Raw genomic sequence first — 26,096 nt, 5'->3', positions numbered from 1 at the left:
GAGAGTCAAAAAGGACGTTTTTGGTAGAACTCTATGTATCTAATGGTTGTTAGGTTCTGATTAAGGGGGGGGGGGGATTGTTGTGTTAAAAAGTGTTGGATTCAAATAATGGATTCAAATCTAACAAATAATGTTGGATTCGTTTATAGGCTTAAGATTTTCTATTATTACCGCCAGGATGACTGAGACATAAGCAGACCACGTCAATCCCCGACAGTATATAGCAAGGGTTTTTCTAAGGATATTTTTACATGAATGCTTTCTACGAATTCCTTTCAACGAACTTAACTATACTGAAAAAATAAATATGAATAGATGGGAGTAGTATGGTTCCTTAAAAGGCCTTGTTGCCAAATCATTTGAAGTTATCGAGCAAACCACAACATGCCCCTGGGCAGGCAGAGCACAACTATCTCTCTCTAATTAGATATCGCGAATTAACAGAAAGGTTCCCTCCCATTCGAATGGCGAATGAGTTAAAGAGCATTTGTATTTAGTTTCAGTTCATCGATACGAGAACGTATCGTATAGGACAGGGCCTCCGACGAAGGGCCCCCCCCACTTTTTTGCAAAACAATAGAGTTTTTTTCAAAATCTTTTGTTATGGGTGTTAAATTTCCTCTTGGCCCCCCCCCCCCACCTTTAAACCTTTGTCGGAGCCCATGTAGGAAGGTACAATCTGCAAAGGTTGTGCTTCTTCTATTCACATTGTAACATTCCACATTCCATGTTTTCAAGATAGCCATTAAAAAATAATGGGCAGCTGCTTCAATAGCCTAAACACTTACTAAATTCATTGTGACAATTTCGTCATACGCTCTTGAAGTTTCACCAGCAATCAAACCAGAATATTTCAAATTTTCAACACCTAATGACAAATCTTTGCCTGCAGGTGAATAAACACAAAAAATTGTGTTAGAAGTGTGAAAAAAGATAGTTAAACCACGTAAAAATCTGCTTAAAAGAGCTGGCAAATAATTTGTTGTCATTTCAAGGTGCTGTTCTATTTAATTGTTAGAATAAAACTCTGGTAGGTATGGATGCATGGAATTCGAAGAGAGCGAATCATAGACAACCTTCGTCGGGTTAAAGGTTTTTGATGGAACATTCAAAAAATAAGGATGCACATCCGAGAGTCAACAAATTTAGGCCTAGCAAGGCTAGCTAGGTCTACGAAGAATATAACTGCTATAACAACAGCGCTGCTAGACTGAATCTTAAGAGTCTATAAGAAGGCGTTCAGATTCAAAATAAAACAAAGAATATGATACACCCCATGATACACCCCGGGAACAGACAGGGGACGACAGTGTTACAAAACAAATATTAGTGGTTGACATTTCTCCCCGGCTTACAGGGCTTCCCCAGAGCTACTTTGGTTATACAAGTTAAGCAAACTTGTAAAAAAAGTACAAATTCTTGATTTATTCGATGAGACTTGAGACAGAAAAGTCGCTCTCTTGTTGATAGAGAAAAGATGCACATTTGTGACATCAAAGTGTAATACACATACCAATTATATCAGTCAGTTTATATCTAGATTCCCCTTCGTCTTCAATTGGTTCAGCTCTAACAGAGTTACTGGCGCTGAGCTATTGGAACAGAACAGGTTGATCGTAAGTTTTAAGAAATCTAAGGCGATTAACACCATACCATAATATCTATGTACTGCTATATATATATATACTGCACTGTCTATCATATTATTCCGAAACTGAACAATGAGAAATATTGTAGAAAAGGATTATATAATTTAGGTGTGACGGTAGATTGACAAAGGGGCAAAGAGGTATCGTAAAATATAGCGTCTTCGTCAATCCTTGATGATGCCGTTACCAAAGACATAATACAGTTAAATTACTGTCACAAAATTTAAATTTATTGGAAATGATGCAGCAACAGAAGGCAAAAGCATGGTACAACAGCAAGGTGGCTTGGCTTAAGCCCTGTCCATCTACTAGCCAAAAAAACTGGTCAAGTTTAAGGAAAGGAATTAGTTATTGCATCTAATGATGCAGTTGACACAGGACACATATTGCCACAAATAGGCACTTCCCTCAATGAACAGATTATAAGGAACATATCCGTTCTTATGCTGTTGCAAAATGTCCCAACAACAAAGGATTAAACTTACACCTGCAATCGTAAGCAAAATGTTTTTCGCCAATGCACATGGCAAGTAAAATGGCACGAGTGCCATAAAATATCAACCATCTTTAATGTTTGCTTTCGGTTAGAAAAGAAAAATACTTCATGAGCTTATCACTGCAAACGGAGGAATTAACTCCAGTAAAATGAGATGAATGTGACAATCCTAGCTTAACTTACCTTCTTGTAATCCGAGGGCGTCAAATAGAGATACTTAAAACCCTGAAAGAAAAAGAGTCAGAAGTTTAAACAGCAAATGAATGTTTAACTATAGATAATATATTGAGGAGTTACTAGAGGCACTTAGTAATTAATACTGCGATAAAAGATTCCTAATCAGTGACAATAGTTAAAAAGCTGAAGTACCAAATATGATCTCTGATTAAAAAAAACAATCGTAATCATATATTCACATTGATAATAGAAATCACTGATCATTTTAAAAAACTGGAATCAGAAATCGCAATCACTAATCAGAATCACTTGTTGCCATTTCCAACTAGATTTAACGCTAAACAATTTGCAACTTGTATTGTGGTTTGTATTGAGAAAGCAAAAATTATATGTTTTTCAAAGCAAGGAAGAAAATATTTCAGCAAAATCAGAACAAGGATAGCGTATGACAGAGACAAATTGTGTGTAATAATACCAAAAGGTTTATTATGGAAAGGTTTAAAAATCTCTATTTACCTTGTCTGGTGAGCCTGGCTCGACCCAGGCCACATTGAAAACATGTTTTACCTCCTCCGCAAGTCCGATTCTCGCGCCACTGTTTGCTGACAAGTAGATGAAAGGAATTCCAAGTTGTCGGGCGCGAGTTGAAGCTTTCTGTTGTGAGAAAACGGTGAATCATTGAAAATGTTATAAAAGTACCCCTTCGAAAAATCTTGATATCTTATTTAGCAATTTTCAAATAACCCTTTTAACCTAGGTAACAAATATTCAAATTTCATATAAAAAAGTTTGTTATTAAACCAACTCCATACCCCAACTAAAAAAATACCGTTTTCATGCTTAAATTAGAAGAAATGTTTTTACGTATTTATATAAACTTAATAAAATGGCTGCAAGTTATTCCTCCGCTCCCTGTGGTATTTTTTCAATAGTGTAGTAAAGCATCTATGCTTGTGAAATAAAACTGTAATTTGTTACTGAATGAGCGAAAATATCATGAAACTTTATTGAAATATTTAAAGTCTTGATGTTTTTATCGTTTGTCGTTGACCTGTAAAGGCAATATGTCCATTGCCCAGCATTCCGCTGGCCATTTAAATTTTCCATTGGTTGGACTACACAATAGGCCTATCGTTACGTATCCAATTGGCCAATTCTCAATGTTTCCCTGATTATAACCGCATCGCATAGCCTATTGTTAACTCTGAACGGCTGACTGACAGGACATAGTGCTGTTTTCTGCTTTACATTCAGTTCAGTTTGGTTGATACTTTAAAACATTATCAACACCTTAAATTCATGAAGGGAAAGATAACTTGATAACTCGGCTGAGATTTGCCAATGTGTCCTAAACATTATGTTTGATTTTTTCATTTGCCAATTTGTTATTGAATGCAGCGCATGAATGCCAATGAACTGAATTGAATCGCAAGTACTGTGAACAAATCGTACATAAACACATACATAATATAGCATGTCTTCGGCAGGAGTGAAAGATCCACTCATGTGTGTGAGGTCATTCGCAACCACGATCACGTCTCTTCCATCCGGGTACTCTGGTGTCATAAGCGTCATTTGCCAAGCCACCATTCCTACGTCATTCTCCCCAGCCAGTCTGTTAATAGTGGCGAGCTTGTCGTTTTCGTCTATAAACATCTCAGTTGCTTTGATCTACAAAACATTTATGACACCTTGATAGAATGATTGCAGCAAAATCATACATCATAAATTAGGAATGATTAATCAAAATCATACATCATGAATGACGTCAACGCAAAACGTCACTTACATCCAAAAAATGAAAAATCAAGGTGAAATTTAAAAAATGGGGCACATAATAGGACTTTATTAAAACCAATGCTACACAACTTTACTTACAACTTCAAGGTTTGGATTGAACTTTTCCTTGTTCTTGGTCGCCCACTGCCTCCACTCTTTTATCACAGCCTATAGAAAGAGCCATAACAAATAACATTCACAGCCACAGGAAAATAACCCGCAAAGAAGGGTTTCTTATAGAATTTCTCGGTAGCAAAAATCTTCACAAAAGCATTTTCAATGCTGAAAAATGCTGATCATTTCAGATTTAACTTTTCCAAACTGATAATTAACATAATCAAAGTTAATAGACAACCTAAAATAAAAAAACCAGCTCTAAATTCGTTCAAATTCTATTAGCATCATACCAAAATAGAGTGAAAACGAAATTACTATAAACATCAAATTCATCCCAAATTTTTGTACTTTTAAGGGGGTGGGAAATACTAACCAAAATACAAAGCTGTGGACTGTATGACTTTAAGTGACCTCAACAACTCTCTTCCCACTCCCCCTTCCCTCCAACCACTTGCGACAAAGCTGTCTTACAATGTACAAAGTAGTGATGCCAGGCCATTGTACATGCATTTCAAATGAATGTGGGGCGGATAGTTCAGTCAACAAAGTCAAGCATAATTTATACTTAGCCAGCTACAGTTTCAGCATCTGTTATTTCATCATGTATAAATTAGAAGCAAGGCAAACAATTTTTAGAACACAAGCAAAATAATCCTATTTTGCCGCAGCACATGGAAGGAGTACATATAGAAGCAAAACTTGGCCTTATATACAGAGAAACTATCTTTCATGTCTTGGTTCTTTAGTTATTTCATTGAAACTACCCTGTACAAATCTAATAAAAGCAACCCGCAAATAATTTTGTGCATGATAAATTATCAACATATATAGAACTTGCCTGTCTGAACAATTCTGGGAAATCGTAGACATATGTTGTGTCACGTGACTGAGCATCATATCGCTTCAACTATAAAATTAAAAAATGCTTTAAAAAAGCAAACATCTTGAGACAAACTTTCGTTTGACACTCCTCAGTGTAATAAAACGTCAGAAAAATGATCAGAAATTTTCAGCTAGGCAGTCTTTATATACAGCTGTGAATCGAAATAAGGCGATCAGAAAACGCGAGCAAATGACTGTTGTGGTTCTCCAATCAGTGCCGCTAGCCTATAGAGAAATTATCAGTGGAGTCTAAAGGTGAAAACAAACTCCTTAGGATAAATAAAAGCAATGTGTACGCTGGAAAAGTCAAAACCTAAAGCTTAGAAACCTGCAGATGGTCTTTTGTCACGTAAGGTGTTGTTGTTGGTAGGCCATTCATGGGTCCTTGCTTTGAGCCATACGAATTGAACACAATCTGAAAAGAAAATGACAAAAAAGTCCAAGAAATCTTCCAACAAAAATTAAGTCTACATATCGAGCATGGCCCAAAATGCAAGAAAGGCTCAGGATTCCGGGTCCCACACTACAGATCCACGGGACTGAGGTTCGAATCACTTATGAAAAAATCTCCACTTGGGGCGAGAAGAGTCATCAGCTTTCTGTAATTCTATGTGTAGTAATCGTGTGTTGTCATATCCAGAGGAAAGACCAGGGCACTGCTCGATAAGCATAGCTTATCAGTTTCCTAATGAACCACCTTCGGATAGCAAGTTGTAATGAAGACAAAATATACCAAACTGAGCTTATACTTGATTATTGATAACAATTTCCAAATCAAGGGGGGGGGGGGGGGGGGCGATAACAATGCATTTGATTACTGTTCACTGGTTACTGAAAAATAACGTTGTAACCAACAGAGCTCAACACAGTTATCCTGATAGTAAAATGTCTTTAATCTCGTCTTTTTAAATTTGTCTTCAACCACAAAAATAAAAAAATCTTGTCAAAATTCTGATTATTCGTGATGTTTTTGGAATCGCACTTTGATCAGAGAACTTCCATCTACCCTTTAAAATCTACTTCTACAATGAAAGAAAAGCCGTGAAAATAATCTGCATGGAACAGTGATTCGAGAAAATATTTAACGTTGAAGGGCTAAGCTTTTTGTTTTCATATAAAGGATGGTATTGAGCTCCACAAGTTTTAGATGAATAATAACTAAGTCTAAACTTACGTGTCTAGTCCTTGGGTCTTCAACCTCTCTGTAAATATGAATATCGAGATTGTATCCGGATTCATTTGAAAGAAACAATCTCAGTGGGATCCGGGTGCCTTCTGGTGTCAATCTATTGAAGAAAAGCAAGGAAAATACAATTAGCAATGATTGATTTGTTTGTCAATCATCAACTGAATCATAGTTTCACTCTCCAAACAGCTGAATCATTTTATCACTCCTGTGATCGATTAACTACTGTTGTCAAACATGATATCTGAACCGACCAATTAAAAATTCCTTCAAAAATGTACAGGCAGTGCGGCTCTGTGGTTAGAGCGCTTCAAGGCAAGGATGGAGGTTATGGGTTAACATCACGTTTAGTATTCTGGTGAATAGGTCCCTATACGTGAATAGGTACCGATTAGTAAATATGTATCCTTTAGGGAATAGGTACCCATACATGAATAGATACACACAAGAGAAACGATACCAAATATGTAAAAGGGCATGAATCCTATACGAAACCTATTTTTTACATTTGATCAACATGATCATGCAGCAATCATTTGACGAATCACTGCGATCAATAATGACAATGATTACCTAATGACCATTCGCATTTCAGATTGCAACAGACGAAGTTTCCACAGCCTGTTTTTATGACGAAGTACAATCGTTCTTATACTATTTTCGATCTGGAAAGAAAGGGCAAATATGGTTACCACCAATTAAAAACGGCCTTAATTTCTTATGAACCTTCATTTTCCATCCCTAATGAGGTCTAAAACAATTCAGGAACTCAAATGCAGACATTCCAGAGCAAAGTCAAACGTTACCCGAGAAGAAAGATTGATGATGAGGCAGGAATGATACAATCCTGGACAAAAGGTTATGAGACATTTCTTTTTTAAGTGATTTTCTGTGTAATTGCCTTTAAAACAAGTGGTATGACCCTCCCCCGATGTCAATATTGGTGGTGGATAATGGCAGCTGATTGTGGAAGCCAGAAAACCCAAAAAATCAGCATCAACATTGATATTGGGGGCAGGGGGTTGGGTGTTTTTGCAATAAATGAAAATAACAGCGAATGTCTCCTAACTTTTATCCAGGATTGTAGGAATGCTAATGAGACAGGAATGATAAGAAGGCGGGAATGATAAGGAGGCAGGAATGATAAGGATGCGGGAATAATAGGGAGGCAGGAATGATTAGGAGGCGGGATGACAAAGAGGCGGGATTAATGGAATACGATTATTATTGCTAAGGCCAAAAACTCATGTTACTGTGTACAACAAAATTTAATAACGAGGTGTGCCATTTTTGAACTCAATATACAAGCATTGGGTTAAAAAAGACTGCCGATACAGACCTTGTGCGGTTCGATGATTACTGTGGGGACGAAATTCAAGAACAAATGATTCCCGTCTGTTCTTTTTTTCTGTCAAAGAAAACATAAGTTTACTTGAGAACCCGAATGTATGTTGGGCAGTAAAGGCAAAACTTCCTTAAATGTACTTAATATCTTCTCTTTTCACACTATTTATCAAAAAATTCTTATGCACTGACTTCTCGTGAGCTACATACAAATAAATTTAGTGATTAATTTGAAAAAATTACTAATATACTATATATTCGAAATAAGAGCTTGTTTTTGACTTAATTCTCATTGACTTAATTATAAAATCATTTCAATTCATTGAGTTTCTAAACAACCTTCAAATAGCTGGAAAGAATGATTTTAAAGCAAAACGGTACTGTCTTCAAAGCAATATGTTTTAAAGTTTTGTTGCAATATATCAAGCAATTACTGAGAGGTATGCCAGAAGTGTTTAACGAAGAAAGTATTACGAATCACGCGAATGCTTATTTTTTGGATAGCTAGAGAAGGTATGAGAATCATGCTTTAAAAAAATAAATGCCTTGAAATAAAAGTTTGAATACCAAACAGCCCTGGCGCCAATTAAAGATTAATGGATTCTGGTCTACCAAAGATAACTTTGGATTAAAAAAAATTGCATAGGAATTGAGCTTATCCAAGCTCATGATTACATGAAGTATCTACAATGCCTGTCAAAGTTACTTGGAACACCCATCAATTTGTTTTGATTTTCTACTTTTCATTTCTATTTCCAAATTCTACTACATTTTCTCTAAAACAATGTTTATAGCTTAGAAAAATACCCTAAAAGTCACATTGTAAAACGAACTCTATAATCTTCTTTGTCGAAAGCCAACATTGTTCTTTGAAGTATGGCTGAAAATTGGCGTTAGTGTTCCAACACCAATGGCAATGATTGTAGATACTACTAAAAACAGTTTTTTATGAACGGTTGCCTATTCAAAGATCTGACAATTGCCCGATTTATCCGTAGCTCTTAAAATTGCTTACCACTTGGCTGACAGCCAATTCCAGCTCATCTAAAGCCTCCAGCAGTGTAATCTCACTGGCTTTCTCAAGATAATCAAACGATGCTTCCTAAAATTGATAAAAAACAGGTAATAACATACGTCACAAGAGCTACAATATTCTATAGAACAGAGGCTCCTCTTGGATACCATTCTCTTACAATTCCGTAGTTGGTGATTGACTAATGAAGAGATGAGAATAGGTAACAAATAATTTCGAAAATGGATAAGATAATTAAGATATTCATACAGTTATAGAGGCGTAATTCCGAAACTATAAGCTAAAAAGTATTCGAATAAAGGCAGACTTGGAATAGAAGCAGAATACAAAGAAGAACAGGAAAACCATTTCCAAGCGGATGGCAATATGCAGCTCCCTGAAAACGCTTGCATACATCTACATACTGGATTTCAGCTTACCCCTTTGAAAAATTCGCAGAACGTGTGAATTCATGATCAAGCTTTTTGCTCTAACTTGCCAGATATAACCGCTCCGGTTCCTAAGATTCTTAAAAGCTTTACCTTTTTGGTCACAAATAAGTTTTAAACAATATCTTCGACTGTTCAAAGAAGTAAAGGTTTCCAAAGATTTTTTGAAACAATTTTCTTCAAATTTGCCTAATCACTTATTTTCTTTCGCTGTCCTTTTGTAAATTATCAAAAGAATATATTCTACTTAATTTCTCAAAACTGATGTTTTATCCAATAAACAAGCAATTTAACCTTAAAAACAAAGCTTTCTTGCTTAATCATTCCTTTTAAATCCTACCAAAAGTTTTGATCCGTCATATCAACAGTTATCCTACGTCAGACTGAGAGCACTGATTGGGCAAAATTCAGCCAATGAGGCACGGTTTCTATTCATCCGAATCTTTGTGAACCAATTGTCTGGTGTTGGGAGAAATGAAATAAACAATAGCACAAAGCTGTACCTGCGTGACCAGATCAGAGTGCCTCACGATGGCGCGAATGAAGAAGCGATGATCGGTAACCTCTTGTTTATCAGTAACCTGGAAACAAACAAGGCTAGATCCAATTACAAACGAACTGACATTGCTAAACTTGTAACGTGATAAAAATTATTGCTTTCGGTTTTTTTTAGATTGCTGATAAAAACATCTTAAACTTTTGTATTGCATAATTAGAATGGGTTGCCTTATAATTGGATTTTTTAAACAATCACTAGCTTTACACCAATCCATATTTTAACATAAATTTAGTCCTTTTGCATTTGCAAACATTATCCTTGTAGGATTCTAAGAACTCCGAAAAGCATAGTAATAATAACATAACCCCGAGCGTTCATACTGTTTTGAACCACCTTAAGATTATTCATTCAAAAAGAGTCTTCACTCTTCCTTCAACATTGTACAGAAATCTATTCATTTTGCTTTAGATTAATTTATGTATAGCTTTCATTTGTTGCTGGACGATTACGAGCATTGAGACAAATAGTTGCTTCAGTAAAGACTCAAGGGCTGAAAGAGGCGCATTCTCTAATTGCTTTCTGGTATAAACACAATACCTTTTTCGCTGCACCAAAATAGACGTGAAGATTATTGTTAGCGGTCGGTATCTGCGTCAAGTCAAACTGGCGTAGGCGACTGAGCTCAAGTTGGAATGCTAGCGCAGGCTCCAGGTTGCGGTAGATCGAGTCTTCAGTGAACTGTGGGCGAAAGCAAAACATAAACATGAAGCAAGGGGGTAATGGGGCAAGGAGTGATGGAGCAAGAGGGTTATGGAGCAAGCGCGTAATGGAGCAAGGGGTAATGGAGCAAGAGGTATAGGAGCAAGGAGTAATGGAGCAAGGGGGTATTAGAGCAAGGGGTAATGGAGCAAGGGGTAATTGAGCAAGGGGTAATGGAGCAAAGGGGTAAGGAAGCAAGGGGGTAATGGAGCAAAGGGTAAGGAAGCAAGGGCGTAATGGAGCAAGGGGTAACGGGGCAAGGGGTAATGGAGCAAGGGGGTAATGGAGCAAGGGGTAATGGGGCAAGGGTAATGGAGCAAGGGGGTAAGGAGGCAAGGGGGTAATCGAGCAAGGGGGTAATCGAGCAAGGGGTAATGGGGCAAGGGGTAATGGAGCAAAGGGGTAAGGAAGCAAGGGGGTAATGGAGCAAAGAGGTAAGGAAGCAAGGGGGTAAGTGAGAAAGAGAGTAAGGAAGCAAGGGGGTAATGGAGCAAGGGGGTAATGGAGCAAGGGGGTAATGGAGCAAGTGAGCAAAGGAATGAGGGAGAAAGAGAGGAAGGGCATGAGAAGACAGATAACAAACGAGCAAGGAAGCAAGGAAGCAAAAGAACTGTCTTTGACATAATAATTCAGTTCAATTCATAGTTAGATTTGAGGGTTCTAGCTACTGCTAATAATGGAGAGACAAAGCTGAAGGCAATAAAAAGATCTCTTAGCTATTGATTATCGGGCTGATCAGGTAAATATTCAATAACGATAACAGATATCATAAATAGGTACAAAGCAAAAAGAAAATAAACAGAATTCTGAAACAATAAGATACATACGTTTGTCCTTGCCCGGTATGTGAATACCAAAGGAAAGGTACCCTGCGATGAAAACATATGTTCACTAGCAATTACAATATTTTATGTTCAAAAATAGAAATATCAGAAAATATTTTCCAAAATTGTATAGACCAAAACCCCTTAGAGGAGCCACATGGAGAGCTACAAGAAACTTGTATTTGTTAATTACAATAGTTCATATATGAAAGCAAACAAATCAAATCAAACAGGCAAATAGAAATATTTTTAAGCATATTTATTTTCAGCAACGAAAGGTTTTAATTTGAAATTAGAATGAAATTGTTACCTTGCAATCTGTTAGTGAAATCGTGAATCGACGAACTCCGTGTTTTTTGAGGATTTCACTCTATGGGAGCAAACAAAACGGCATCAAAGACTTTAAAGACTTATCGCTAAAATAGCTTTCTCTAAAGGACATCATTAATTAGACGCAGGCAATATGACGCAAAAATCCAAGTGTTTGAAAAAATGATACCCACTCGTAAAGAGTGTAAGGATGGTCCCTATATTTATATGCAAACACGTTAAACTTTCATTTACACTGAGACACGGTACACTTACACTCATAGCAGGTGTGGTGAAAATTAAACATTCAAACAGCGTTATTAATATTTGAACTCTTTAGGGGTGTAAATTTGTATCTTTCCGCAAAGCAAATCCCAAGAAAATGAATTAGACCATGCGTGCTTCAAGGGAAAAATTTAAATTGATGAAGTAAGCAGAGCAGCACATTGAATACAATAAACTCCATTAAATGACACTTCAAAACAGCAGACACTTCTAAATAACAGACACCTTAAAACGAAGCACATTAACTTTGGTCCCAAAGTTCTCCACTATTGGAGGTTTTACTGTTACACCTTAATTCTAAAGTGGTACCTTAACTATACAGCGATTCCTTAAGTTCAAAGTAGTTTCTTTAAAAGAAATCAACGGCTAGGCGTATCTCACCCGTGTCTGCAGAATTTCAGCAAATTTATCTCTCTGTTTCTCTTGGTTTGCAAGTGAGATATCACTGAATTTGATACAGACGTTCACCACGTGAATTGGATCTTCTGCTTTGTCAAAAGAGTCCTACAGAACGAGACATAAGAACGGACATTTAATTTATGCCGAGAATCAAATTACATTATCCCAACAATGATTAGACAGCCAACAGAACAATGATAACTGCCTTTTTCGAACAAAGTTCTAAATTTAGAGTTCAATTTACTTCAAGAACAGGAATATCAAAACATAACTTTAAGCTTTTATAACTTTTTTAACATGAATTCTATAAGGTAATTCTGATCAGCCTTCTATAAGATAATCCGGAAACGATTTGGACAATATGGATTCACAAAATAGAAAGAGGCGCATTCATTAAAAGACATCATATAACCTAATTCATCCTAAGATGCTGTCAATTCAAACGAAAAAATTTGCCAGAAAAATATATTTTCCTGGCTGTTTCTTTGAGTACTTAGCCCTGAAGTTTTTAATGTCACCTTTTAGGGATACTGCCTTTGCAGATTTACCCCCCAAAAATTGAAACCAGCGAAGAAAATGGTTGCTATGTTATGTACATGTAATGGAATGTGATACATAGGACAGAAAAGACTATGTAAGATATAGTGATTAGAATGAAAAATTAACGTTAAAACATAAATGGACAAAAGAAATCAAATCAAGTTTAAACGAATTAAAACATACGGTGCTGGAGTTTTCTTTAACGGTGCCAAGAAGTGAACCACCAGAGCCAGCCGATGAAAACGAAGACCTTGGGCTCTGCTTTGCACTGTGTTGGAACTGGTTCACAAGAAGGTCAAAGTGCCTGCCAAATAAAAGGATACATAGAGTTCAACACAGAAACATAATTGTAGTCTATAGTCGTAAACAAAAGTTAGTAAAAGATTGCTTAAATGTAATATCTTAATAAATCTATCCCTCGTACCAACATTGACCACGTAAATTAAAGAATACTACAAAATACTTTTAAATAAGCAAAATTGGTTAAATCTTTCACAAATCGGGCGAGTAATGGCGAATGAAGATTTGAAGTTTGCTTGCGGATTACTGATACTTTGGCTCTGTTCATAAATGTGGCAATATCTCACCGATTCGTAACAGATTTACCTGATTTCGCAAATTTAGAGGAATTTCATATGCTCCTTCAGGTTATGGGATTAAAAATAAAAAAACTTAATGATACGTTTTTGCGACGTCATCACTTGAGTCCTCTATGCAGGCTCTAATGGCAAATCATCAATAGCGATTTCATCAACGATGATTGATGATCACAGTGATTGTTGATTGGTGATCATATATCTTACTGTATAGTGATCATACTGATTTGTGATTGATGATCATAGTGATTGTTGATTGGTGATTGATGATTATAGTGATTGGTGATTAATGGTCATGGTTATTAGTAATGATGAAGATAATGGTGGTTGATTAATATGATGCTGATGAATTATGGTGACGATGTTATAATGGTGATAATGATAAGGAGGTCTAAACACTGACTACTTACGTCAGAAACTCTTCCACTGATGAAAATGCTGCCATTGCTCCCATCCTTTGGAAATCAGGATTGGTACAGTCTCTATGAATAAGTTCGTTAAGCTCCTCACTGAGACTGCGAACCTGTACATCAAAATGTATACAGGGAACGGTTACTCGTCTTGTTGGATTTCATAATGATAAGAATCTAAAGAACAGCATCTCAGCAGTTAAATTGCCTATTGAATGAAGTAGGATCTACAATGATGATTACGTTCATTTTTAATATCTTACAGGGGAATTCCATTGATTCTTTACGTTGATTTGCTTTATAATTGATATAAAGTTTTTTAAAATGAATGTCGATACAACGATTTATTGTAGTGCATTATTTCAGTCAAATATTATATCTTACAAATGCAGGATCTGGAAACATTGTTCTCAAGATCGTGGATGAAAATCCAGAGGTATATTTATCTATAATAATTACTTACCCTTGTCATGGACATGCTCTTCAGCTTCTCGGTTGATGGCGAATTTCTACGTTGCTGTTCCATTCTGCGAAGAAACCAACCCCATGTCAAATATCAAAACCTCAATTCATATTTCGGTAAAAAAAATGTACATAAAAGAATCTTTAATATTTCATCGTCTGATTTTAGGTCTTGAACGCAGAATAAGAAAGATTAAAAAACCAAGGAAGGTTAAAGTTAACGTTAAAGGTTAAATTTCAGGCCAAAAGGTCAAGGTGCACATCCCGAGAGTCGAGTCAATATCTAGCATTACTTGGGCTTCAATTGAGAGAGGAGTTCCTATTAATCGATGCTGAAGAATTTGAAGTACTCTCTATTATAGTGTAGCAAAAAAGAATGATTTTCAGGTAACTACCACTCATATGTTAAGTTTTCCCACAACGTAAATAAAGAGTTTCAAATGTCAAACCAACTGTTGAACATAGGCCCACACCTACGTATTACTTCGCCAATATAATACAAAAACGAGCATATATATATCTGTTCTTTCACGCAGCCTTATACACGGATTTTAAAATAAAACAATAGAGAGCACCCATACCTGTTTGGGTGGGTAATTGGGAGTCGGAACTGGAACAATATGCAGTTTATATCCCCAATCTAAGAAAAGTGAAAACAATCTTAAAAAATGCTAGCAAAACGTTATAATGGAGCATTTTGAAGCTTGAATTCGTTTGTACATATCCTAAATAACGAATGACAACAGCTTTTGACGAGTACTGAATATCATGAACAGTTTAAAAAGTGCTTACAGAAACACGAAGAAGTAGAGAGATTTGAAAGAAAGCAACCAGAGAATCAGGGCCGCGGAGAGGATTTCTGGGCCCCGGGTCAAAATGAAAGAAAAAAGCAAGGCACACCAAAGGCGACTGTTTTAAGGGGTCCAGAGGAAATTTTTGATACGATTATTGCTAAAATTTCGGCTATTTTGGTTGCTGATATTGTGATCGTGGCTATCAATTCTCTAGTCTTTTCAATATAGTTTAGATATTACTGGCATAATATTGTCATAATGCATGCATAAAATATGCAATTCTTTACATTTGAAAATGCAAAAGGACTAAATTTATGTTAAAATATGGATTGGTGTATAGCTAGTGATTGTTTAAAAAATATTACAAGTGAAACGTGTTTAAATACTAAATTTGATCAAAACGGACATGCTACACCAAATAGATTTTCACTATTCAAATAATTTGAAAAACTTCACACCTAGCAATCGGAATGCAACCGTTCAATGTTAATAAAAAACTAGTTGATTCGATCTTGGAAGAAGCTCGTTTAGACGAGGGGCTAGATGTTCCAAAAATTTGAAGACCAAGGGAAATCAGTCAAGTATATCTCTATCTTGAAGTGAAAAAACAGGAAAAGGCCTTTGGTAAAATTCAAGATTAATGTTGGCATTGTTATTTTTGATAGTGTTACAGCAAAGATAATTGGGTAATTCGTGTCAATTGGCGAGATATGGGAGAGGTTCAGTATTATTCGATTATACACAAGATTGAAAGAAGAAGACCTAGCAAAAAAGAGCGAAATTCTGCGCAGCAAAAAAGGATGACATATTTCCTAACATCACTGAGGAGTCACTTTTTCTAAGAAGCATCAACCAATGCAGCTGTTGAACAAGCTTAAGCATTTGAATTTAAAACGTTTCTTTCCCAATGTTTTCATTGCATTAAGGTTGTTTCTGACTTTGCCTGCTAGTGTTGCATCAGCTGAAATATCGTTAAAATTGTCCAAAGGAACTGAAATTTCCGAAAAAACTTTACTATAGCTCCATAATTGACCCTTTCATCTATGGGCCCCTAAAGTCATGGGCCCCCGGGTCAGTGACCCCCCTGACCCCCCCCTCTCCTCAGCACTGCAGAGAATAGTAATAACATCGGTAGCAGACGAAAAAAAAACAGCAAAAACGGACTTGGTTCGACTTATATCTAAGGAGAGTAGCCCGTCACTAAATGCTGATTTTGAAGAGGCTCTGAATCTACAAAACAACACAAACGAGCTAATAGTCTAGGGGGAAAGCAGCATATGTTCCTAATTAGCCACCTTTCAACCGTGAGCTGTCTCGTGTAGAAATAATTTGTATTTTTTAATGACTCGGCTTGTCGTGAAACAGGGTTTCATATTTTGCAAATATACGAAGGGGAGAAGCTGGGTATAACATCAAATCATAAGAAGAGTTTTATTGCAGTATCATATCAAGAAACACGAGGAAGAAATTCGGGAAATCAAAACAGATGCTATGACCTTAATAGAAATAATATGACCTTAATAGAAACAAACCTGATTGTGAGAACATGACGTCAGTTCGTATGCCTGGTAGCTTCTTCGAATATAAACCTACAATAAATTTTTCGACAACATTACGAATGTCTTGAGCATTCATCTAGTGGCAATAGGCCCTTGGTTCTGTATCTGCAGAAAACCTTGAAATGTGTTCGTTCAAACCCCATACGGTGATAATTTCTGCTTATGCAAAACTGTTAAGCATACACAGATTGCCAAAACCAATCTAAATCAAAGAACAATACCTAAATAAACAAACAAGACAATATATTCAATGTAAAGCATCAGACTTATAAAATACTCATGTAAAATCGAGTAACCACTTTTTGTAAATATTGCGATTCCTTACAAAAGAAAAGGGGGTTAAGTGAGCTTTACCATGCGTAAAAAAGATCTCTAAGAAGTTGCATTTAGCAGTAGAAGAATGGCAAAGAAACGATTTATATACTGTTCCTTTAGCTAAATAGTGAGAGATAACAAAAAGTGATCAAAAATTAGCAACACTAGCAAAGAAATAAGTTTGCAACCCTTTCAAAAAGGTTCACAGGACCATAATCAAATTGTTAAAGATTTCAAAGAATCGTTAATTTTTGTCTTCATCTAGTATTTTTGAATGTTTTCGATCAATGTTATGGTCTCTGACCGAGGGCGTAATAATTGCTTTGGTGATATATTCTCACTGTCAGCTGTTGCACTGACACGGTTAAATTGACCACTTTAATGTCCATTGGAAATCTCCTCTGTCTGTGCGTGGTAGCGTGGAATCATTTACAAAAACAGATCTTCCTATCTATTTTGCAAATTGACGGCGTGGGAACGACTAATAACGAGAGGATCACCTACCTCATGCGCAGCCATTCTGATCAAATCGTTTCGATGAAAGAAAAAACTTGGAAGAACATCGAATACGGCAGTTTCAGATAGAATGATGTTCTAGGAAAAAATGGGCGTGATTGTTACATCGTGAGAATGGAAAAATAAATAGATATTACAAAGCGAATTTCAGCAACCTTTTGTATAATCTTTTTTGGTACAAAATGTCAAATTCATTAATGCTAGTATTGAAACATACAGAGGCTGTTGTTTTCATGTGTAGCTGCTATTTTCAGAAACAAAGCTCTTTGCTTGGATAAAATTTAGAATATATACACTGAAAGTATCAGTCTTAAAATTCTAGATGTAAAAATCTTGAAAAATTTTCCTATTTAAACAATAAAAGATATAAACAACATTAATCGCTTCAATGTAAAGAGCTTTGATGTTTAAAAAGTGTGAAACTCGATTCCACAACAGTATTAGGTAGCGTGGCTTGTTTGCACGGTGTCTTTGTTTTGAAATATTAAGTGTTAAGTTGGGGTGCAACCAGCCCAGTTACTAGTTTGACTACAATAGTTTCAAATTGTGGTGAATTATAAGGAGTTAAGAAGTTTTATCTACATTTACTAAAATAATTGCATACGAGAAAAATTTTTAAAAAAGACGAAAGACATTGCAGGGCACCAGAGTAGAGTACAAGACTTATTCTTCACAAATCAATGAAAAAGTCAACATTAATATATGTTAAATGTAATGACTGTTTACCAGTCAAATGCCGACATCCTTACCTGCAAATTCTCCGGGTTGAATTGCATTTCGTACAGATCAATAGCTGACAAGAAGATCTTCTCGTACTGGTTGTGACGTACCTCGAATGACGGTTTGTGGCTCTGTATGAGGACCTAATAAGGGGACAAAGAGCAAGAGTCTATGAGACGCAGGCACGGCGGAGAGGGGGGGGGGCTTGGGAGCTGAATTCCCCTCACTTTTCTGCTGGACAATGATATCCAGGTAATGGCATCAAATATAATAGGGGAAAACTACTATAAAAGTTTGTCAATTTGTCTAGAGCCACCCCCACCCCCCTTACTCCAAATTATGCTCCGCCGTCCCTGAGACGATATCGCCTATATTGACTACAGTGCATCAGAAAAATATACGGTGTATGTGATATTACAACATATTACACGGTATCAAAATACAACTAAGAAAAGCAAGAGTATATCGAATGATATCACCTAGAATGATTAAATTGTATTATAAAAAAATACATAGATTGTACATGATATCACATAATATTACACAGTATCATAATACTGCTAAGAGGAGCGAGAGTCTATAAGTTGATATCGTCTAGAATGATGACAGTGCATTATAAACATCTACAAGTTGTACATGATATTGCATAATATTACACAGTATCGTATCACATAATATTACACAGTATCATAATACTACTAACAATGTACCACTTAAATATATACATAGAGAAAATATGAATGGTAAAAACGTATACAAACAATTTTTGCCATAATACTTATCCCTTTGGTGCATTTCAAATGGTGCCACACGCATTAAAATTATTGTTCTATAAACTCTAAAAAACTTTCATTGTTTTGCGAAGCAACGGCTCTATGGTGTGTAAATGAATGATTCAGGGAACCTATCTTTTAAGTTAAAACCTAATCTTCAAGTGGACTAATCATGCAGTATATTCGATAGGTTTTCCCACAGTAACGAGAAGGCTTGGAAAAGCTGGCGATGGAAAAGCTTGTTTGGCATGTCTATACAATGTCTAGACAATGTCTGGTTAACTTGACAAGCACTTGCGATTTGCTAAACCATATCATTAGCTGCAGCTGTTCACAGTGAAAATGTTCGAAATGAGCAATTAGTGGACTAAGAGACTGTTCATATGGAGAAAGTTTCCCCGGCCTCTTCCGTTGAAGCGGGAATCTCGGCTAGCAGGGGAAATAATTATCAACCTTTCATATACAGACGTTTTCCCGCCTTGCCAAGATAACTTTATCAAGCCATTCTGAATAAGTATGGATTGTGTCGAGGACTGTGTATGTGCAAATGGAATCTATTTCCCCGCTTTGCCGGGAAAACCTGTTCATATGGAATAATACTTCCTCGCCTAGGCGGGATCCAGGCAGTGCTCAAGCGAGACCTCGGCTAGCCGGGAAAATTTTTTCTCATGTGAACGCTCGTGCTAATTTGTCTAGCAAAGATATATGTGGCGGGATCTCGGCTTAACGGAATTCCCGCTTCACCAGGAAAATGCCAGGAAAAACCCATATGAACACGCCCCAAGAAAGAAGTGAGACCTTTGCCTAATTACAGAGAGGAAACAAATTTACCTGTCTCGCTTTAAGGGTGACTTTGGCATGTTCTTGTCGATTAAGCAAAGTAAGGTCCTCAAGAAGCAGCTTCAAATCTTCAGATAACCCAGTTTCTCTTCCACACAAACAGTCCTGTTATAAAATAGCAATAAAGTAATAGGAATAGCCCAGTAAACATTGTTATGTCTTCTTCAGTTTAATCTCGAACCTTCTAAGAGTAGTTTCAAGGTTTCTTTAGCAGATTTATTTATATGGAAAATTTTTGTAAAAACATATGAATGCTAAAGTGTTAAGGAAATGACTCCGTGATTTTGAAAAAAAGTAATAGCACGATAGAAGGCGAACTGGATCAATATTGCATTAGGTGATCCGACCTAACCATTTACACAGAATCCGGTTCAGACCCGATTCATACTGGTCGCTTCTGAAGGCGATCATCAGAGTGTTCAGACAGTGGATCTGAAAGGATAAGGATCCGCCAGTTTCTTTGCAAACGCTAGGTCAATCCTTACCCGGTCCGGACCGGACCCACTCTCGTGAAACGGGGCAATATCAAAAGAAAAGGAATCAGAAGTGTATGTATATATGAAGGGTGCTGAAGAAAAAAACTTACGATGAGATGAACAACGATCATATTTTTCTTCGTTACAGCAGCATGGGAAAGAATGCTTTGTACAACTGAAGACTTGTCGTCATTCTTTAGTGATGACATCATAGACGACACACACTTGTCATAATTGCCTGAAAACAACGGGCAACGAAGGTATATAAAGATGTATACATGTGGATACATCAACAAAAATAGGATTATATATCTTGTGTATCCTTTTGATAAATATTCGTGGGAGGGTGTCACCTAATACGCGACGATTGCTTTAGGAAAATGGGGTTCCGGAATTAATGTTGCTGTTAAATTCGTAGCAAACCAAGAACAATGGAAAAACAGGAATCAGGAAAGACTACCATTCGGAATTCTGTTCTACACATACAGCACTCATACTTAGGACCTCTTGAACATAAATCAGAAATGTTGAAACAATACATGAAAGCTACTAAGGTATGATATATTTCAATTTCTAATAATTAAATTTAATTAAATTCAGTTTTTGCTATAAAAAGTTATGGCTCCAGAAAAATGCAATGACTAACAGAATCTGCAATGTTAACTGCAATGATGAACTTAAACATATTTCGTTTATTTTCCATATAGTTTTCCGCCCAACCCAACCCTAGACAAGAACAGATAGTTGCAAGCAGGCCCTTCAGGGTTCTGTGCTTCTAGAAATTGGACAGGTACTTTTTTAACATTGGGATTACATATTATTGGAAGCATATGATGAATAAATGTTATCAATGAGAGTTTAACTCAATGTTTCCTTAAAGCTAAGTATTAATTCTTGCAAAGAAGATCGGGAACAAACCTTGATTAAATTGGTTCTCGACCAGTAAGTATTGCCGTATAAGGCCTAAAATAACGGCCTTTCTGTGCCCTTTGAGGCCATTTCGATACCTGTTATATAGAAAAAGAAACGAGTTCAGCGCATACGGCCTTTTTGTATAACTCCACTGGTGGAGGATCCAAGTGGGCAGAGGATTATGCCCCCCCCCCTCCACAAATAAGGATTAATCTAAAGAGCCAGGGGAATTATTGATATTTCGGGGGCGATGACACCACCCCCGTAGACTATATTCTCGCATATGTTCCTACTATTTGCCTTTATCATTTTAACAGGGGGTCGGGAAACATTCTGAATGCTTTCTGACATAAAGATGTAAGCTGATCTAAACTTAAACTTTGACAATACAATTTGGCTCTACATTCTGTCGCCCTTTAGTCATCTTTATCAACTCTTTCTTCAGGAATGTGAAGAGACAATACATCTCAAATTTTACAAATTTGTTAATAAAAATTTTTTCTAAAGACGCTAAAAATTTTCCTTTGCTTTATACAATGTATCATGACTGGTACAGAAAGGACAGAGCCCTTAAAGATATATCATACAGTTAATGTATGAAAAATGTATGAATTCAAGAAATAATCAAACCCATTGGGACAGGAATACAGACAGAGTGCACCTCTGGATCCATCCAGCAATTAAAATAAATGATTAATATCCCACGAGAAGGTAATTAGCATACCTTTGAACGATATCTCTAATCCCTTGCGTGTTTTCGAAAAATTTATCTTTTTCTTCTCTTGTTGAAAGTGTAGCGGCATGGGAGTCAATAATATTTGTAATCTAACAAAAATGAAAAATAGAAAGTTCAACTAAGAAAGTATTTTAATTGGTCAAACAATATACTTCAATTGTAAAGTGATGAAATTTGGTCCAAAAAATCAATAATGTTGAGGAGGTCTTGAGAAAAGCGCTCAAAAGGAGGGGAGGGAGAAGCTATGAAGGGAGGGAGGTAAAAAGAAGAAAGGGAGATAGTAATGAAGCTTGTGGATCTACCAAAATGTCATGTTTTCACTACACTTCGTATTCTTACAATTAACATTAAATGAATAAAATTTTGAGACATACATCAAGGCCATAAGATATAAAGATGGGTAACTATTATTGGATTAAATTCAGGAACAAAGAAAAACAGCGACGAGAATTCAATGAAAGAAATTTTCAAATTAAATTAAATAAAACGTATTCGAGTCATTTAATTTATTTTGAAATTTTCTTTCATTGGATTCTCGCCGACGTCTTGCTTGGTTCCTGAATTTTATCTTCGTATTAATTGCAAGATTCACAGAATCCGGCGGACAGCCTATCCTGCGATTCTTACTTCTTACACTTTATATATTATTACTTTAAACATTTGTTTTGTTCTTCTTGAAATACGGAACTTTACAGATTTTGTTCTAAAATGTCGAACTGATTTAAACAACTCTAACCATCAATAAAGGTTTACCCTTTGCTTTCTGCTATTCAGCTGGTGAAATAATCTTGCTATCTTGAAACTAACTTACTACTTCAAGCATGAGAATAACTGGCAACGAAGGTTACCTGCTGGCTTGGAAACGTGTTCAAGATAGCTGTGATGTTGCTGGAGTACTGAAGAAGCTGTGTTTTTATTCTATCCTCAACTCTTGCTGGAATTCGGCCAGACACCGACGCAAGGGCGTCCTGTAACAAAATACAGCTATTTACAACAACAAGTTTCAAACGGTGGACCTTTTTCAGCAGTCAATTTTGCATAGTAGAGCTACTTGAGGACTATGGCAAGTGAATATTTCCAGAACCATGCTTATTCTATGCTACTGTTTTGAATTTACAAACTTATACATATCAATGCAAAAAAGACGGAATTGCACTTATTTTGGCGAAAGCCAAATTCAAATTCATCTTTCCATTTCAAACAACAGGAAATACAAGTTAAAGTTTAAATACATATATCTGAAGAAATTAGATTAAAAATTCTAAATTTTAACTAATGAAAATAATTGCTTATACAAAAACAGTAATACAATAACTTATATTATTGTATATCATTATATATATTATTTTTTCTCGTTGTTTAGGACCCTTAGAAAAAACTCCAAAAAGGGCTATCGAACTAAGGACCAAATACTAAATATAGCTATCACTTAATATAAACTCGAAATACAAATAAATTCAGTTTCTGGAAATCTAGAATAAAAAAAGCAACGAAAACTCAATGCAGCGAAATGCTGAATTTGAGACTGTTTGCTGTAAAAAAACGCTTCTGCTTTGATGGTCGCAGGCAAAATTTCAAATGGCAAAAGTGGTCTTATAGTTCTCGTACACTGTATTTATTGATTGACAGCCATGGATCTTAGAAGAGCGCAACAAGAATCGAACACGTACCTGCATCTCAAGCAAGGGTAGCGAATGACTTCTCAGAGTGCTGTTAAGGGTCTTCAAATTCTCTATCATCTAAAATTTAAAGCAAGAAACTTCATTCAAGGCACCATACAGATACAGGATTTCTCCAGAGACAAGACAAACACATTATAAAGATGTAACATATATTTCAAGGCCCTGTAACTTTTTCCATCATATTCATTCTTCAGATTTTGTGGAAGGTTTTTAATGCGCTAGTAATTTCGCTAAACTGTACAGGCCCTTTTAAAGCGGCAGAAACATTTTTAGAGCTGTGGTTTTTGGTGATGTATACCAGGAAGATGAGAAACATCTCAAATTTGGAGACGCATTAACAGGAAGGATCACTAACTCTCAGAAATACGGACATTTTCCTAAAAGTTTGAAAGGAGCATGTCTAAGAGTTTTTCTAAAAGTTGAAGGGGCATATGACCTTGATGCCCCTAGGTTCCGATGTCCCTGACGCAAACCCTCATCTGTGGGCTGAAGTAAAACCCCAACCCCATTTATGGTGGCAGCGGCCACTACGTCAGTTCTAAACATTTTTTCCAAATATAAAAGAAACGTTTCATTGCACCTTTGATAGGCAATTAAGTGTTTCATGATTTGAATATTAACATGAGAACCATAAAATGAAAACCTATTTCAGGACCTTGTGAATTTAAAATCATGTCTCGGTTAACAGATTACTTTTTTGAAACGTTCTTTGATAATGGCTTCTACTCTTCCACTATTACTAAAATGAAAAATTTTGCTGGTATAAAGGTATTACCTTCTCTTCAAAATACGGATCCTGGAGCACATAGCCCCACATCATATTTGCCAAATTTTCTTTAGCATTGAGACAAAGCTAGGAGAAAAAGCTGCCAGTTACAAAACAACCGAGATTTGCTCTAAAGCTCTAAACAACATAAAAAATAGAAATGAAGTGAAAACAAATGTATTCTTTATTTGATCATTTCAAAGGGAAGTAGCGAAAATATGGCACTATCAAAAAGGGGGTACATGACAGGAAATAAGAAATATGAGCCATAATTTGTAATCAAAAGGCACAACACATACCAAAACATCTCTTTTGAACTCAATCATTACCAAAAAGGATGGCAACAAAGTAAAGATGAAAAAAAAATACAATGTAAAGAATAGTGTAACTATACTTTTCCTATTACAATAACCCCCGGTAACTCGAATCCCCGATAACTCGAACCCACGATAACGGCTGTCACTAACTCCGAGATGGTCTATTATAGCACCAAAAAGACTTTAAACTTCACTCGCTTTACCTGATGAAGCTTGTCTCCTTTGATTTTGGGTCCTTGTGGAAGTGAGAATTTCCCAAGAAACAGTTGTGCCTACAAAGGTTAAATCATCTCAACAGTCATAAATCCTACAGAAAGTAAAATACTTTGTAATATTAGAATATCAATGAAAACACATTAAAAATAGGTATTAAAAAAGTCATTTTGCATTATGCAATTGCAAAAATTAGGCCTCAGATATGGCACACAAATTTAATAATAAAAAATCCAAACACACTTCCCCCTTTAAATAAGCCCTAACTTTGAACGGAGGTTAGAGTATGTTCAGGCGGATTTCCATTTGATTCTCTCTGGTTGCGTGACTGAGTGAATGCACACTGGAGCATGCGCAAATTGAATTTTCTGATTAGCTGCGAATGCACGACCATTCGCTGAGTAGCTAAACTCAGTCGAACTACTGAGCGATGGGTCGCGTTCGCCGCTTTGCTGATTTGTTGATTCGCTTTCACCAAATTTGTGCGACAAGAGCGAATCAAGTGAAAACCGGCCATAAGGAGTTTATCTCAACAGCTTTGACAAGGTCAGTTTGCCGTACAACAATCAAATGGAAGACTGCGAGGCGGTTAAGGTCGCGGACTTTAGATCCGTAGGAATCGCGAGGTGTGGTCACATCGAGAGGAAGGACCATGACACTGCTCGATAAGCATAGCTTCTCAATGTCCTAAAAACTACTTCCAGACGCTAGGTAGAAACGAATACAAATACAAATACAAATAGGGCGGAGAAATCTAAAGATAATGACATAATAATAATAATAATGGGATCATGTATTAAATACGAACCTGTTTGACCATACTTGGAGCATCCAGCTCAAGCCTTGCAACTACCATTCCTGGATCTAGGACTGCCCCCGGGCATTTGATAAAATGTACGCTAGATAGAGAAGGATTTCAAGTAAGTATTTTCTCGTTTTTATTGTCCAACTGGCAATCCAAAAAATGATTTAGAATACAAGGCAAAATTAAGAAAAAAGCTGACAAAATTGTAGAAGCACACATTTCTGAATTAAATTCTTTCCTTTCATATCAAACTCTTGTGACAGTCTTTATCAAATCCTTTTCCTTAAATTCAGTCTTTGATAACAGTAGTATTTGATCTTGAAAACCAAAGCAAAAACTGTGAACCTATACAGTATTAAATACTCTTTTTCACATATTGATGACTACATCGTTAAGAATATAAATCGACTGTCTAGAAACAAAAATGTATCTACCGTCCTTTTTCAGGAGCATTTAGTGTCATAACCATTTTCATCACCTTTAAAAAAATACATCAAC

General features: G+C 36.2%; 1 protein-coding gene across 3 annotated transcripts in view; it reads right to left on the bottom strand.

Moving 5' to 3' along the window:
- LOC135691442 (acetyl-CoA carboxylase) overlaps positions 1-26,096 on the bottom strand; it is an 85,933-nt gene that overhangs the window by 13,366 nt on the left and 46,471 nt on the right. For all 3 annotated transcript variants that reach the window (XM_065209404.2, XM_065209481.2, XM_065209336.2), the window contains exons 21-54: positions 26,033-26,076; positions 25,602-25,692; positions 24,784-24,852; positions 24,273-24,350; positions 23,486-23,554; positions 22,664-22,783; positions 21,804-21,904; positions 21,086-21,174; positions 20,278-20,405; positions 19,683-19,796; positions 18,108-18,221; positions 17,347-17,436; positions 16,501-16,557; positions 14,756-14,814; positions 14,176-14,239; positions 13,713-13,825; positions 12,890-13,010; positions 12,149-12,271; positions 11,484-11,543; positions 11,177-11,218; positions 10,188-10,328; positions 9,595-9,672; positions 8,646-8,732; positions 7,626-7,694; positions 6,860-6,951; positions 6,275-6,386; positions 5,429-5,515; positions 5,057-5,125; positions 4,201-4,269; positions 3,787-3,993; positions 2,839-2,976; positions 2,329-2,370; positions 1,514-1,592; positions 789-886 (exon numbers count right to left, since the gene is read on the bottom strand). In XM_065209404.2, the coding sequence (XP_065065476.2) occupies positions 789-886; positions 1,514-1,592; positions 2,329-2,370; positions 2,839-2,976; positions 3,787-3,993; positions 4,201-4,269; positions 5,057-5,125; positions 5,429-5,515; positions 6,275-6,386; positions 6,860-6,951; positions 7,626-7,694; positions 8,646-8,732; positions 9,595-9,672; positions 10,188-10,328; positions 11,177-11,218; positions 11,484-11,543; positions 12,149-12,271; positions 12,890-13,010; positions 13,713-13,825; positions 14,176-14,239; positions 14,756-14,814; positions 16,501-16,557; positions 17,347-17,436; positions 18,108-18,221; positions 19,683-19,796; positions 20,278-20,405; positions 21,086-21,174; positions 21,804-21,904; positions 22,664-22,783; positions 23,486-23,554; positions 24,273-24,350; positions 24,784-24,852; positions 25,602-25,692; positions 26,033-26,076 (3,114 nt within the window). The remainder of the gene's footprint in view (positions 1-788; positions 887-1,513; positions 1,593-2,328; positions 2,371-2,838; positions 2,977-3,786; positions 3,994-4,200; positions 4,270-5,056; positions 5,126-5,428; positions 5,516-6,274; positions 6,387-6,859; positions 6,952-7,625; positions 7,695-8,645; positions 8,733-9,594; positions 9,673-10,187; positions 10,329-11,176; positions 11,219-11,483; positions 11,544-12,148; positions 12,272-12,889; positions 13,011-13,712; positions 13,826-14,175; positions 14,240-14,755; positions 14,815-16,500; positions 16,558-17,346; positions 17,437-18,107; positions 18,222-19,682; positions 19,797-20,277; positions 20,406-21,085; positions 21,175-21,803; positions 21,905-22,663; positions 22,784-23,485; positions 23,555-24,272; positions 24,351-24,783; positions 24,853-25,601; positions 25,693-26,032; positions 26,077-26,096) is intronic.

This window comes from Rhopilema esculentum, chromosome 17 (assembly GCF_057945365.1).
Source record: "Rhopilema esculentum isolate cy_ngs chromosome 17, ASM5794536v1, whole genome shotgun sequence".
Classification (NCBI taxonomy): domain Eukaryota; kingdom Metazoa; phylum Cnidaria; class Scyphozoa; order Rhizostomeae; family Rhizostomatidae; genus Rhopilema; species Rhopilema esculentum.
The sequence above is the reverse complement of the archived record's forward strand: the minus strand, read 5'-3'. Positions and strand labels throughout refer to the sequence as shown.